The sequence below is a fragment of the Heterocephalus glaber genome, unplaced genomic scaffold, assembly GCF_053883595.1.
Source record: "Heterocephalus glaber isolate CG9 unplaced genomic scaffold, H.glaber_assembly_v1.0 deba00001496, whole genome shotgun sequence".
Taxonomy (NCBI): Eukaryota; Metazoa; Chordata; class Mammalia; order Rodentia; family Bathyergidae; genus Heterocephalus; species Heterocephalus glaber.
Window position 1 is genome coordinate 495,052 of NW_028258319.1, and position 15,725 is coordinate 510,776.

Here is a 15,725-nt window from a genome sequence, read left to right on the forward strand (position 1 = left end):
ATGGGCTTATAGGGATCAGGGTGGCTTCCTGGAGGAGAGGCTCCTAGATGGCCGCTGAGGCCTGCTGGGCATCTGGTGAGTTGGAAGCAGGGAAACTGCCCCACCAGGAGGGAGGGTGGTAAGTGGGACTGACCAGGAGAGGTATTGAGGGAAGCCAGGCTTAGTTCCCTATGTTCTTCTCTCAAGTGAAGCAACCTGGCTTTCTTTATTTCTTAGTTATTTTGGGGTAGTTAGTGTGGTTCACAGTTCTAAAGGTATAGAAGGATGCATCGTGCCCTGACCTTGAATCACCCAGTCTGTCTTCAAAGTCAGCCAACATTAGAAACTCTAGTTCTCTATTTTTTTTTTTTTTGGTACCGGGGATCGAACTCCGGACCTTGCGCTTGTGAGGCAGGCGCCGGAACCACTGAGCTAAATCCCCAGCCCTAGAAACTCTAGTGTTTGTTCCAAAGTTGTGTCATGCATTTACAAGCAAATGAATGAATTGTGTTTCCCCTCTTTGTTTGTTCAGTGCCCCATTCTCAGCATGCAGTTCTGTACCAGAGTTGGGCCTCACCTTCCCACACAGGGATGTGTATTGATTGTTTCTGTCGACAGTGGAGTCTGAACTGAGACTGTGGAGGCGGGGATGGTCACCACTTAGTCCTGTCCTCCCCAACCCACGTCTCCTGTTTGGGGTGAATGTGAGGTTAGGCACACTCTGAGGAGGGGGTGGGTTATGTAGAATTCTTCCTTCTTCCCCAGCTGCTGAAGATCCCCTGGGAGAGGTCATCTTGCTGGTTCTCTCCTTCTTCCTGGGCAGGGTCATCGCTGTTTGGTCCTGGCTACCTTGTTCCCAGGCAGCTGATGACAGCCTGTAAAAGGCCTTTGTTAGACAATAAACCCAAATCTTTATGTGTGGCTTGGCCTACTTTCCACAGTGCTTTCCCAGCATCACCTCATTTTGTTCTCCCCTGCGGGCAGCAGAGTGACCCCCATTTTCACAGATGAGGAGACTGAGGTCTCGGGAGGTAGAATGACCATCCAAGGTCACATGGCTTGTTAGTGGCAGCCAGATTCCTGACCTGAGCACAGTGATTTTTTCCTCTGCATTGTGCTATATCAGCCCTACATACTTTGCACTGCTCTCTGTGGTGGTTAGACTCGTCTCCTGGCATTTTTATGGCTTTTTCTCATACCAGTGAACATAGGCCCCTGGCATCTACTGAGGCAAGCTGACAGTGACAGATCTTTGGAGCCTACAGCAGTAGGATGAGTTGTGCCCAGGAGGGAGGGAGGCTGGGGCTGGTGGGTCATAAAGTGAGCCAGGTGAGCTGTGCTCCTGGAGGCAGGGGTAGTTAGTGAATGATATCTGGGCTCTCTCTGAAGGCATGGGACAGTGCCAGACGAGGTGATATGAACTGTCTATGGGTCTGATAAGAGGCCATATCCTCTCCTGTGATTGTGCTTGGTTTGCTGTTATACAGTAGATACCAAATCAAAGGGTGATTAGATTGTGGGTGTTGGGAGACACGTGTTGGCCTGCAGTCCCTACACCTCCTGTCTGCTGGTATGTGAGACATGCTGCTTGGATAGGGACTTGAAAGGAAAGAAAGCCTTGGGATGGAGGAGACTCTGGAGAGCAGTTTTCCAGTTGTCTCCCCAAACTGAGCATAAGTCTTAGTTGGCACTTCTCCCTGGCTTTAATTATTTTAGCACCACTATTTTGCAGAGGTTTTTAGTAAGTCAGAGCCAGGTCTAGAACCAGGTGCCCTGTCTTCCAGTCCATTGGGGTTTTCCCTTTATTGCCCTTAAAATATTTTTCCGCCAACTTCTGAGACTAAAGTTGAGTCCTGCCAATTCTGTTTTCTTTACCCAGCAAGTGGCAGAAGGTTTATTTATTTATTTTTGATTTTTTTTGAGACAGTGTCTTGGTATGTAATTCAGGTTGACCTTAAACTCACTGTGTAGCCCAGGCTAGCCTTGAATTCCTGGTCATCCTCTTGCCTCATCCTCCAGAGTGCTGGGATTACAGGTGTGAACCACCATGCCTGGCTTTGTTATTTTTTGAAATGGAGTCTGGCTATATTTCCCAGGCTGGAATTGAACTCCTGGGCTCAAATGATCTTCCTGCCTCAGCCTTCTAAGTATCTGTGACTAGAGGCCCATGCCACCATGTCAAACAAGTTCTATATATCTCAGGCCCTGTTGCGGATTGTGAGGGATCAAAGGTGACTATCAGTCCCTACTGTGAATAGCAGTGAGACTGTAGGGTAGAGTGGCTTGGCCACAGTGTGGCCAAAGGGGGCACCAAAAAGGGCAGTAGAGGAGGTCTCCTGGCCCTCCTACCTTCCCCACTGTTCCGGTCCTAGTTCAGGATTTTTTAAAAACTTCTGCTCTGGACTGTTGGCTGCTGCTGCCTTTTTATGAAGAAGAGTCCCTGAGCCAGGTGCATTAGTGCGTGCTTGCCGTCCCAGCTACACAGGAGGGTGAAATGGGAGGATCACTTGAGCCTAAGAGCTAAAAACAACATAGTGAGACCTTGACTCAAAAAAGAAAAAAGAGTACCTGCTTGTTACTTTAATTTATAATCAGAAATTGCTGCTAAGGCATAAGGAGTTGGTTGGTCGGCTGGCACCTGCCTTGGGTTGGTGCAGGCTCTGGAGTGACCTCCCTGTCTCACCTTGTTGCCTGTCATTATTTCTACTGACCCTTACTCTTCTATATCAGGTCCCATACTTGGATTGTATCCTGTAGTGCACTTCAGAGAATGGAATAAAGTCCGCTCCTTTGGTGCTGGCGGCCATCTCCTATACGCCCTAAAGCACCTTTCTGCCCAGCATTGCATGCCCAGCCCTGGCATCTGTGTATTCTCTTCCCTAACCCTGTCCCTGCCTCTTCTCTGTTCATTCAAGGTCCGGAATAAATGTCAGGTCCTTTGGGCCCCCTCCAAAAATCTTGTCACTTCCTTTAACCTTTCTATGCATTTTGTGTTCTGCAGTGTCAGCTACTCTTGCTACATTTGTGTGGCTTATTTCCTTGCTGAGATGTATGTTCCATCTTTTTTTTTTTTTTTTGTACTGGGGATCGAACTCAGGACCTTGTGCTTTCAAGGCAGGCGGCAGAACCACTGAGCTAAATCCCTGGCTGAGATGTAATTTCCACAAGGATGCTCTGTTTTTGTTCCTGGCAACTACCTGGGGAATGTGAAAATGGAGGCTTGGGTGAGGCCGCCTCTGGCTGGGTGGGATTTCACTGGTGAGTTCCTTGTTCTAAAAGGGACAGTGCTGGCACTGTGGATGTCAGCCTGGGTTGTGGGGCTCTCCTGTGCTGCAGTGATGAGTGGATGGGCTGAGGAGCTCACAGGTGAATGTAAGACTCAGTGACTATGGGAGAGACCAGGAGTGGGGTATAGTCACAGGACAAGGAGAACAGGCCTATGTCCTGGCCTGAGGCTGACTCCCCCAATCTCCAGGTGGCTAAGGTTAGCCCTTTTGGTTCCTAGTGGGACCAGGAAGAGATTGAGTGAGTCATGGCCTCAGTATGCGCTCCAGCCATTTTCAACATAACCATAATGCCTTTATCACATGAAATTAGCAGTTCCTTAATAATAATCCAATATCTGGTCCATATTCAAATTTCTGTGATAAGAAAAATCTCTTCATGAGTCAGGTGCCAAATAGGTACCTGGTTATGTTTCATGGTATGTTGACTTACTATACCAGTCCCCTCCTTCTTTGTTTTATACCATTACCTGGTGGGGGAACTGGGCAATGTGTTCCTTGAGGTGTCACACACTGTGGCCCTGGAGATCAGTTTTCCCAATGCCCTTACCCTAATTCTCCTGGCACAAGTCCTTTGTGGGTAGGCTGGGTGACTCCCTGCATCACCCCGAGGGAGGCCCAGGCTAAGCAGTGGGGCTGGACTGTTAGTGCCCCCCAGCCATTTGGAAGTTCCCCACCAACCTTTCCCCAATGGTTTTAGTGTCCTATGATACTGTCGCCTTGGTCTCCCATTTTGTCTTTTTATCTCTATCAGCAGAAATCCCCACATAGGGAAGAGCTTTTGCTCTCAACTGGCCACTCTGCCATGGGAATGGCAGGCTGGTGTAGCTCACTCAGGATTGGCAGAAATGGTGATTCTTAGCCTTATTTTTCAATTTGGTGATGACTTTCAAATTAAAAATCCTTCTGCCTTGTAATACTGTCCGTGATACCAGTCATTGGCCAGGAGTAGCAGTCTAGGGCAGGCCATCTTATGGGCAGGTGTTTTGGTATGTTTCCCAACATTTGCATTTTTTTTTCTTGGTATGGGGGTTTGAACCCAAGGCCTCATGTATGCTAGGCAAGTGCTCTGCCACTGAGCTATATCCCCAGTCTTGCTGAGTTACTAAAGCAAGCCTGGAACTTGTAGTCCTTCTGCCTTATCCTCCTGAATAGCTGGGATTACAGGCCTGCTGCTGCACCTCACTAATATCTGCTTTTCGAGGCATGCACTTTCTGCACTCTGGAACTCTACAGTCTCTTGTTTATACTAACTCTAGGGAACCCTGTGCAGGAGTGAAGCTGGGATAGGAGACCTGCATTAATTTTTCCTCTCCTTTGTGTTGATGCCTTGAAGATTCTCTCAGGCTGTCCATGGAGCAGCACAATCATGTTTACTAAGGACATCCAGATTTCCTTTGCCTCTGGGTGGGGTTTTCTTCTTCCAGCTGTCAACTTTGCAGTCTCTGCATTCCCCGTGTGGAGCTGGCTCTTTGTTAGCTGTGTTTAAGCCTCCCTTTAAGGCTGTGTGTGGTGGCTGCAGCCAGAAGAAAGAAGCTGCAGACACGGTGGGTGCAGTTGTATCATGTGAAGCTCAGATGAGGACCAGCCGAGGGAAGTTAGAGTTTGTGGTGCTGAGGGCAGAGTCAAAACAAGCTCTACTTTCCAGCTAGCAGGTGTCCTGGTTGTTTTTGTTTTTTTGGAGTCACCTTCATTGGTATGCAAGTTGTTTGAGGGTCAGCCTGAGCACCGAGGCGTGACACTGGGGAGTCTGAGGACCTTTGGTCAACTCTTGCTGTTCACCAGGCACTACATGCCCCTGGGTGAGGGATGGGAGCAGTGGCTGACCTCTACTGTGACCTCTCAGCCTGGGTGCCATGCAGGGCAGGGTGGAGAGGAGCTGGCCTGCTGAGCTGGCTGCCTTCCCTCTCCAGATGGGCATTCTCAGCCATTTCTATGTCAAGAACCCCTTTGGCATCTGGTGAAGCTCATAGGCCTCTTCTCAGAGCAAGGTCTCTACAAAGTACACCAAGGAGATTGAACTACATTCATCATTTTATTAAAACATTTGCTAAAGAAGCATGTACGAGGGCCAGGGATTTAGCTCAATGGTTCTGGCGCTTGCCTCGAAAGTGCCAGGTCCCGAGTTCGATCCCTGGTACCAAAAAAAAAGAAGCATGTACTTTAGTACCATATTAAATAGTACGATCTAGTGATGGTCTAATAACTTTACGGTTCAAGATAGTATACATGTTGTTGACATCTGTAATAGATGTAATTCCAAATGAAAATGTCTGGTTTCTCTGGGTGACAAAATTCTAGGTACTGCTAATCTATTGTCACTATTACAAAATTCATTACTAGAAGACATGCTACATTTCGGTTAGAGAATATGGGGAATAAGAATGCAATTATTCCCCCCCCACCACACACACGAGAAATAAGGAGGTGATTTTGGATTTTTCAGTTGGGCAGAGAGGAGGGAGTTTCTGGGCCCAGGGGTAAATGCTGTACTTGCAGAGGAGGGCAGTGTGGTGCAGTGATCAAGGTCCAGGGCCCTGGGGGCATCTTAGTCCTCCTACTTACTAAATAAGTATGTGATTGACCCTTTCTGAGGTAAGAGTGGAACTCAGCACCTACATTTCCTAAATATGGGTGTGCCAGGCCCTGTTCTGAGTGTTCTTGCATAATCTGATGAATACTCATAGTGGTCCTGTGAGAAGGGACATCTGCTACCCCGCTATAGATAGGTGAGTGTTTTAGTCACTTTCTCCTCTCTGAGATTTAATACCTGACACCTACACCTTACAGGAGAAGAGGTTTATTTTGACTCACAGTTCAATCCATAGACAGCTGGCTCCAAGGCAGAAACAGCACGGGAAGGGGGCATAGCGGAGGAAAGCTGCTCGTACCATGGCAGCCAGGAAGCAGAGACAAGGGAGGATATGGGAGGGAGACACCCTTCCAGGTCAAACCCCAGTCACCTGCCTCTTCCAGCCAGGTCCCACCTCTGAACAGTACATTCAGCCATGGATTCATCAGTGGATGAATCAGCTGATGGATATAGTGCCCCACGATTCAATCATCTTCCACAAGCTCCGCTTCTGAACACATGAGACTCTTGGGAGACGTTCCAGGTCTGAGCCATAACAGTGAAGAAACTAAGCATAGAGAGAGATTACCTAATCTACCTGAAATCCCACAGTAAATGGTGAGCCAATGCTTAAGCTCAGGCAGCCTAGACCCCCATTCTTTGCTTAGCCACTTGCTCAGGGTCTGCCTGTCGTCTTGACCTCGCAGGGTCATTCCAGGAATTAAGATGTAGTTTGGTGTGTTGAATGCTTAGTGTAGGGTGCAGCACACAGTAAATACTGACTGGGAGGCTATAATTGGAAATGGTTATAAGATTGGTGGCTTTCAGGAGCAATGATAGGCTGGAGTATGACCAGCACTCCACCTCTTCTGCTTCCGAGGCTGGGCTCTTTCCAGGTCTGCTTGGGCATCTTTTCTCAGGGAAGTTAATGGGGTTCTTAGCTCAGAGACCTGGGCTGAGTCTCACAGTTAACGGTACCATTTTGGAAGCTGGCCCCTGCCTTCTGGAGGCTCCTGTCTGGGGGTACAGTGAGCAGGGGAGGGCCCTGTGCTCTTTGGGAGCTCTGGCCCTCATGGATAAGACCCATAGGTTTATCATAATAGGAGCAACCAGAAAGCACTTGAACAGAGACAAGCAAGTTCCTGTTAAATTCTTAGGTTAACTTGTGGTTCATTGAACAAATATTTGAATGTCTTCTGTTAAGTGGTGGGGATACAGAGATGAATAGATGAAAGCGCTTGACTGGAGTTTATATCCTCAGGCGCTCATAGGAGCTTTGGAGAGGTGACTGGATCATGGAGGCATGATACTCATCAGTGGATTAGTCTATTGATGAGTTTGTAACTAAATATGATGTTGGGAAGTAAAGCTTGGTTGAGGGAGAATGGGTCACTGTGGCCATGGCCTGGAAAGGTCTATCTTCCTCCTTCTTCCCTTGATTTCTTTCTGCTTCCCATTACCATGCCATGAGCTGTCTCTCCTCTGCCATGCCTCTCTGTCCTGCTGCCCTGCCTTGGGGCCAGCTGAGACTATGAACTGAAACCTCTACAAACTGTGAGCCAAAATAAACCTTTCCTCTTTAAAGTTGTGGGTATCAGGTATTGTGTCTCGGCAATAAGAAAGTAAGACAGATGCCAAACAAGCCTTGTGTGCATACATCATTCTGCTGTGTGGTTGTACCTGGGTACACATGGTGTCAGAGCATAGTGGGTACAGTGAAAACAGGGTGAAAGGCAGATGTAGTAGTTTAAAAAAAAAAGGACAGATGTAGTTTGGGTGCTCAGATGTGGCTGAGGAGGTTTGGCTGAAGGAAGACCTGACCAAGGTGAGTGAGTGAGTTAGCTGTGGTTGCAAGATCTGGGCCCCTGTCCTTTTTTTTTTTTTTTTTTCAGTGGATATCTAGGAGAGACTTTTATTCCTTCACACTCCCAGGTCCGGCCCACACTCGGGGGAAGAGCAGGAAAGGGGTGTGGGGCCTGCAGGATTGTCTGGGTCCCACCTCCAGCCTGAGGCCAAAGGGTAGGGTTGTGGCTCTCTACTACCCTCTCCCATCTTCCCTCCTCTTTTAAAATTTTATCTTTGTGGGTGCCTGCCTGGAAAGCACAAGGTCCTGAGTTCAATCTCTGGTATGGAAAAAAAATTTTTTACTTTATTTTTTGTTCCTTTGCCTTTTTTTTTTTTTTTTTTTTTTTGGTACCAGGGGTCAAACTCAGGACCTTGTGCTTGCAAGGCAGGAGGCAGCACCACTGAGTTAAATCTCCAGCCCTTCCTTTGTCTTTTCAGAAAGGGCCTCCCTAGGTACCTCAGGCTGGCCTCAAACTTCCCAGGTAGCCTGGGCTGGTCTAGAACTTGCAGGCCTCCTGCCTCAGCTTCTCCACTGGGTTCTTGTCTTGGGCAAAGGGAAGAACATGTACAGTAGCCTCAAGATGGGGACACTTGTCATGGGACACCAGGAGGGCCAGTGAGGCCTGAGTGGAATGAGAGATGCCAAGCCATTTGAGCCAGGACCCCAAAGACGCTGGGGAGTTGTGTGCGGGTGCCCTGATTTCAGGTATTTGCTGAGTAGATCTTGGCCATAGCAGAAAGCAGGGAATTAGAATGTCCAGCAGGGAGTGGAGGTGGCCTGGGCTACAGGGTGACAGTGGAGACATAGGTTGAATTCTGGAGATTATTTACAGGTAGAGCTAACAGTTCAAAGTTTAGATGTGAGGTATGAGGGGCAACAAAAAGGCAAAGCTGGTTTCTGGCTTTCAGATCTGGAATAAGTGATAGATGGAGCTTAGAAAGGGGCATGGTTGTTTGAACCTGACTTTTGGATTAAGAAATGGGGTGAATCAGATGGGTCCAGGCCTCACAGCCCCCACAGGATTCATCTGTCACTTGGATGGGTGGGTTTGGCAGCTGCCAGCTGGCTCTCCCTGGGTGTTGGGCTTCCTGTTTATGCTGCTGGCATCTCTTAGCTGTGTTTCCTGAGAAATGAGTGGTGAGCTGGGGATGTGCACCTGGGAGCCTCACTAGCAGGAATAAATGACTAGGACCCTAATCTTTGTAACATCCTTGTTGCCCTCCTACCTGCATCTCACTTTTTTTTTTTTTTTTTTTTTTGAGACAGGGTCTCACTATGTAGTCCATTCTGGCCTCAAACTCACAGTGATCCTAGTGCCTCAGCCTTCTAAGTGCTCAGATTACAGGCGTGTGCCACCATACCCAGCCTGCATCTCACTCTTATCCTCAACTCCTGGGGTGGGTGGCAGGGAGGCTGAAGGCCAAGTCCTGAGTCCAAGCTGGACCTGGTGAGCTGTCAGGCAGATGAGCTGGGGGAAGAATTTCCAGGGGTGGGGGAGGGCTTGGGAGCTTTCTCATGGTCCAGGCTCTTAGGAATTTTGGACCCTGACTACCGGAGTAGGCAGGCTGCTCTTGACAAGATTTTGAGGGCCTGGATAGTGGATAAAACCCTGAGGCTCCTTCAGTGACCTCTCAGAGCTCTGTGTTCTTTGCCAACATTTTAAAGGGGGTTCTGCTCTTTACACCCCATCCCCATGCCTCGTCAGGGGTCTTTGTTGGGTACCAGGCATTTTTTGGCCTCTATCTCCTGGGGAGGTCATGCACATTCAGCTTTCTGAGAGATGCTAAAGCTTAAAGCTTAAGAGTGTGGGCTTGGAGTCAGGCTTCTTCATGTTCAAGTTCTGACTTCATCACTCACTAGCTAAACAACTTTGTTCCCTCATCTACAAAATGGGAATAGTGGATCCCATCACTTGCATGTGAATAATGAAAGACGCATAGAACTGGGTACCTAGTGAGAGCCCAGAAAGGCTAGCTCTGGTTATTCCCTAGCCCATTGTGGCCATCGCTCCACTCAGGTAGCCGGGCAGAAATTGGTTTAAAATAACTTTTTATTAGTATGTGTTTGTAGTACATAGTGATCACTTTATCATGGGGGATTTGTACATGTACATAACACATCTTAATTCTTTTTTTGTCCCCTTCCCCTCCTCTCCCTCCACCCTTTTTCCTTTCCCCATTTACAAAAGCTCCACTTCCATTTTTTTCTTTAAATTTCTTGAAATCCCTTTTCCCTTCCTTACCTTCCTCCTCCCCTACCTCTTTTTACCCTTCCCATTTGAACAAGTTTGTCTAGTTCCTACTATCTATCCTCCATTTCACAAAAGTAACAAGGCAATATTTAAACTTGTGTGTCTGATTTATTTACAATTATAGTCTCGAGGTGCATTCTTTTACCTTAAAATGTCTGAAGTTTACCTTTGTTCATGGCAGAGTAGTGCTCCATTGTATATAAATACCACATTTTCTTTATTAATTCATCAGTTGGTGGGTATACGGGCTGTTTCCAAGATTTAGCTATTATAAATTGTACTTCTATAAACATGGGTGTGGTGTGCATGTATCGCTATGGTATGATAACTTTAAGTCTTTTGGGAACGGGAATAGCTGGGTCAAATGGAATCTCTCATTTTGGTTTTTTGAGGAATCTCCACTGTTTTCCATAGTAGTTGTATCAATTTATACTCTCATCAGCCCCCCCCCATCTTGCCAGCATTTGTTATTGGTTGTTTTCTTTTCCTTTTTGCAGTATCTGGAATCGATCTCAGGACCTTTGCGGTTCTGAGGCAGGCGTAGTGCCACTGAACTAAATCCCCAGCCATTGGTTGATTTCTTGATGATAGCCATTCTTTCTGGAGTGAGATGGAATCTCAGTGTTGTTTTCATTTGCATTTCTCTAATAGGCCTAGTTCTTCTAAGCACTCTTAATTAGTTTTGTTTTTGTTGTTTTTTTGGGGGGGATGTTATTTTGAGACAGAGTCTTGCTATGTAGTTCAAGCTGGCATGGAACTCAGTATGTAGCCTAGGCTAGCCTTGAACTTGTGGCAGTCCTCCTGCCTCAGCCTCCCAAGTGCTGGGATTACAGGCATCCCCACCATGCCCAGCAGCACTCTTAGTTTATAGAAAGTGTTTAATGATGCCTACTCCTCCCCCATATATAAATCTTATGGCAAGTCACCCCCTTGTGGGAAGGGCTGGCCATTTCTAGGGTCAGACCTCCCAGAAGCAGCATGTCCTTGAGACTTGAGAAGCAAGCCTTAGCCAGGCATAGAGTGACCGGTTTTTCCTGGGCCCACATTAGTGTCTTGAGGATGAAGCCAGGCAGAGGAAAGGTCGTGTCTGCCCTGCTCGGTGATACAGAGCAGGGAGGGACTATCCTATCCCACCGTGGTTCCCATATAGGGTCGAGTGCAATCATCTGAAACTGCCCCCTCCTCAAATATGGGTTCCTAGTCTGGATCTTATAGTTTAGTAAGGCTTGGGTAGTATTTTGGTATTTACATTCATTTATATGCTCTGTCCTGTGAGCCATCACCTAGGTTCGTGTTGAGGCCTTGCTCAAATCCTGATTAATTTTGTTGGCTGGGTCTCAGGCCTGGATGGGAGTGACAGGTAAAGCTTCAGCTTGGACCTCAGGGTTCCTAGAGCTCTGATGGCCCACTCAGGTAGGCTGGCTGGGTGAAGGGCAGTGAGAGGGAGAGAAAGCCTTGGGAACCTGTCTCCTCTGTGTCCAGTCCTGGGGATCAGGGTATTTGTTAAAAGACCCAGCATTGCTATGAAGGCCAGGTACTGTGCTCAGATTTAGGGATCAAAAACCAGAGTCCTTGGAGCTGGCAGCTGTGATGGAGAATTAGGGGACTGATCAGAAGCATTGTTGGCTGCTTGTGACCACCTTCTTTCTCATGGAGAGCAATAGGAGCCTCAGTCTGTAGGGATGAGCTGCTCAGAGTCAGTTTAGTCTTGGGTCTGCCAGGTGTGAGATTCTGAAAAGAGACAGTTGCCAGATGTGTTACTAAGGGCTCCTGTGCCCACATTGGTAGTGTTCCTGGCTGCCTAGCTGTGGTAGAGCAGGTGTTACAGTGCCTGATAATAGTAGACCTTGGAGGCTGCCTGGTTCAGGAGGGAAGCAGGCACTTTGGTGGTGGTAGTGGGGGTACAGCCTCATCCAGGAGCTGTTGGCTGTGTGGCCTTGCCATCTCATCCTGAGTAGATCATTCTTCTGGGAGAAGGCCTGCTCTGGTTAAGTCCTCAGGTTCCTGAGTCACCTGGCAGTCCTGTTCAGTCCTGTTCAGTCCTGCCTGGACCAGTGGGCAGAGGGAAGTGGGATGAGTTGGTGGGGAGACAGGGTGTCTGGGGTCTGGCTGCAAGTCCCCATCATTCTTAGCTTCATTCTTAACTGAGGAAACCCTTTTTTTCCCCTTCCCTTCCTTTCCTGGCCTCCCTGAAATGCAGGTCCAGAGAGAAATGAATTCCCTGGGGAAGTGACTGTACAGGGAGGGGTACCGTTCTGGTAGAGGGCCAACTGCAGGGTGGGTAGTGATGCCTCTGCCTTCACTTCAGAGGAGGGAAGGGAGAGTGGTCCATTCTGTGGCACAGGAAGTTGAGGAATAAGATAGGAGGTGGGGTTTCTTTTGGTAGTAATATTTGCTCCTTATAAAAAATTCAAACAGGACAAAAATAGCCAATGCCCCACACCCCAGAGATAACTACTGTTACCACTGCATGTGTGGAATGTGACCAGCTGGGTCCCAGCACCCTTGACCTTCATGCCCAGCAAAGGATGTCTGTGTGGCTGATTCCAGTTACTCAGATGGGGCTTGGTTGGATTGAGGGGTGGAGTTCATGAACTTTTCTTTTACTCTACCTCCCAGGGTCTTCCTGTATAAATGAGGCCTAGTCTGGGTTTGGGCAAAGTGACTAGGTTGTGGTCTTAAAGACTTAAAAGATCAGGCCCAGGGTGGGCATTGGTTGAGAAGGTGGAGGGTGAAGGTGCAGATGGCTTCCATGACATCCTCATACACTTCTCTTCAGGTCTGTCTCTTCTCACCTTGCTCTCCTCCCTTGTGTGTCTCAGTGGAGACTCATAACCATCTGAGCATGGCTGTCTTCCCTCCCTGATGTGCCTGGCTCAGCCTTCCCTGGGCAGTGGGAGAGAAAGCCAATAGCCCAGACTCACTCTGCTCAGGCAATGGGAGTGTGGCCCCAAGGCGAGGATGCACAGTAACCCAATGTAAGGACTAGAGGGTTTAGTCTTGATGGCCTTTTTCAAAGGGAGGCAACTGCAGGTGCCCTGGGACAGCCTTTAAAAAGAAAAACTTTGGGCCGGGGTTTTAGCCCAGTGGTTTTGACGCCTGCCTCGCAAGCACAAGGACCAGAGTTCGATCCCCGGTACCAAAAAAAGAAAAAAAAAAGAAAAACTTCAATAAGAGTAACAAACAACAAAACAACCACACCACCGCCAAGTCTTTACAATGACTTAAGTCTGGATATTTGGATATACTAGATGCTTCATACAAATAACCCCTCCTCTCAACCCCCTTCACTCACTGAGCTAAATTCCCAGCCAGGGTTTCCTTCTTATGCCTGGTATTGGGAAATATCATAGTAACATCTTGGGCATGGCTCCGTCTTTACTTATTGTGCCGCATACTTGGGGCCTTTTGTGCTGGTGCTCTTATCCTTCAGATCAGGGAAACATTTTTTGGTATTGGGGATCAAACTTGGGACCTTGCACTTGTGAGGCAGGCAGCAGAACCACTGAGCTAAATCCCTGGCCCAGGAAAACTTTTTTATATTATTTCTTTTCATTTTTTTTCTTATATTTTCTGTTCTTTTTTTTTTCATTAATAGAACTTATTTTTAGAGTACTTTCAGGGTTATAGAAAATTGAGTAGAAAATATACAAGCCTCATATATCCCCTTAGCCCCTCCTCGTTTCCTCTATTATTACCACATTATTAGTATTATGAATTTGTTACAATTGATGGACCAATATCAATACATTGGTATTAACTAGAGCCTGTAGCTTACTTCATGGTTCGCTCTATGTGTTGTACATTTTATGGGTTCTGAAAAATGTAAAGGCGTGTATTTGCCATTAGAGTGTCACACAGAATAGTTTCACTCCCTAAAAATCCTGAATGCTCTATTTATCCTTTCTCCTTCCTTTCAGACTCCTGGCAATCACTGATCTTTTTATTGTCTTTATAGATTTGCTTTTTCTAGAATGTTCTATAGCAGAATCAAAGTATTTAGCCTTTTCAGACCACCCTTCAAATCCTTCCTTGTCTTTTCCTAGCCTGACAGCTCATTTCCTTTTATTGCTCTCTAATATTCCATTCTCTGGATATATACCCATTTGCTTATCCATTTACCTATTGAAGGAAATCTTAGCAGCTTCCAGGTTTGGGCAGTTATAAGTAGAGGTGCTATAAACATTTGTGTGCAGGATTTCCTATGGACGTAAGTTTTCACCTCCATTGGTAAAAACCAAGGAGCAATTGTTCCTTGTACGGTGAGATTATGTTTAGCTGTCTACTCCGCGGCTAACCCCTGCCCAGTTCCCGCTCCCCAGGAAAGCAGCTTCTGCTCACCCTGTGAGAGGTCATGTGTGTTAGGGGTCTTTTTTTTTTTTTGGTACCGGAGATCGAACTTGGGACCTTGCACTTGCAAGGCGTGCCAGAAACACTGAGCTAAATCCCTAGCCCTGTTAGGGGTCTTTTTTGACTCCCTGAGGAATATGGAGTGGGAACAACACAGGCTGTGAATCTCCTCTCTCCTTCGCTGTCTGCTTGTCCTTGGGTGAGTTTTTTCATCTGAGTGTCACCCTCCTGACCTGTAGAAGGGGCCGAGTCTTCTTTCCCAGGAGTTCCTTCTTTCGAGGCATGAATGAGAGTAAGGGAGAGCACTCATCACTAGATGAGAGCCCCACCACAACCCCAGGTCTCTTGGCTGTTCTGGTCTGATCCTCCAGTTCACAGAAGTACTTTGGCAGGATGTGGGGTGAGTCAGGGTGTGCGTTTGCGTGTGTGTGTGTGTGTGTGTGTGTGTGTACGTGTGTGCATGAGGTAGTGTTCCTGGCCATGGGCCTCTGTGTGAGCTGTTCTTTTCTGATGGTTCAGAGTGGGGCTTTGACTGGGACTAGCTAGAGGACATGATGTTACCAGGGGAAAATGTGGGTAGGTCTGTCTGTACCAGAGGCCTGGATAGGTGGTGGCCCCTCCCAGGCCCAGCCTCAAGAGTTTCAGATGTTGGGAGGATGAAGCAGCATGGGGTCTCTGAGCTCATGGACAAGGTGCTGGGGGAGGGGGGGCATGGTGCGGTAACCTTTGCCCTGCTTGGCACCACCTGAGAAGCTTCCCCACTCCAGATGTGGTTTTTTCCATCATGGAAAAGTTTTGGACAGTTTCTCAGCGAGGCCTGTGGCTTAGAACCCTGGGCTGGCGTGTCAGAACAGGAGCCTGTGGGAAGAGACATTATGAGGTGTTGGGCACTGGGGGAAGCTGAGGGCCATGGGCCTGTCACCAGAATTCTGCCCACCTTCTCTCACAGGTGGTACAAGCTGCATTCCAAGGCAGGCAAAAAGGAGAAGGAACGTGGAGAGATCCAAGTCACCATCCAGTTCACTCGAAACAATTTGAGTGCCAGCATGTTTGACCTGTCCATAAAGGATAAGCCACAGTCCCCCTTCAGCAAGCTCAAGGACAAAATGAAGGGAAAGAAGAAGTATGACCTGGAATCTGCCTCTGCCATCCTCCCAAGCAGTGCCCTAGAGGATCCCGAGCTGGGCAGCCTGGGCAAGATGGGCAAAGCCAAAGGCTTCTTCCTCCGCAACAAACTGCGCAAGTCATCTCTGACTCAGTCCAACACCTCGCTGGGCTCGGACAGCACCTTGTCTTCGGCCAGTGGGAGCCTGGCCTACCAGGGCCCTGGCGCTGAGCTCCTCACCCGCTCGCCGAGCCGCAGCAGCTGGCTGTCCAGTGAAGGGGGTGAGTGAGGGAGGGCTGCATGCCCTGGGGATGGGAGAGGAGTGGTGAGGAAGACCT

The 15,725-nt window shown here is 48.0% G+C and overlaps 1 protein-coding gene across 3 annotated transcripts in view; it reads left to right on the top strand.

Annotated features, from left to right (window-relative positions):
• Positions 1-15,725, top strand: part of Rab11fip5 (RAB11 family interacting protein 5) — a 37,465-nt gene that overhangs the window by 7,295 nt on the left and 14,445 nt on the right. For all 3 annotated transcript variants that reach the window (XM_004849864.3, XM_004849865.3, XM_004849866.3), the window contains exon 2: positions 15,232-15,668. In XM_004849864.3, the coding sequence (XP_004849921.2) occupies positions 15,232-15,668 (437 nt within the window). The remainder of the gene's footprint in view (positions 1-15,231; positions 15,669-15,725) is intronic.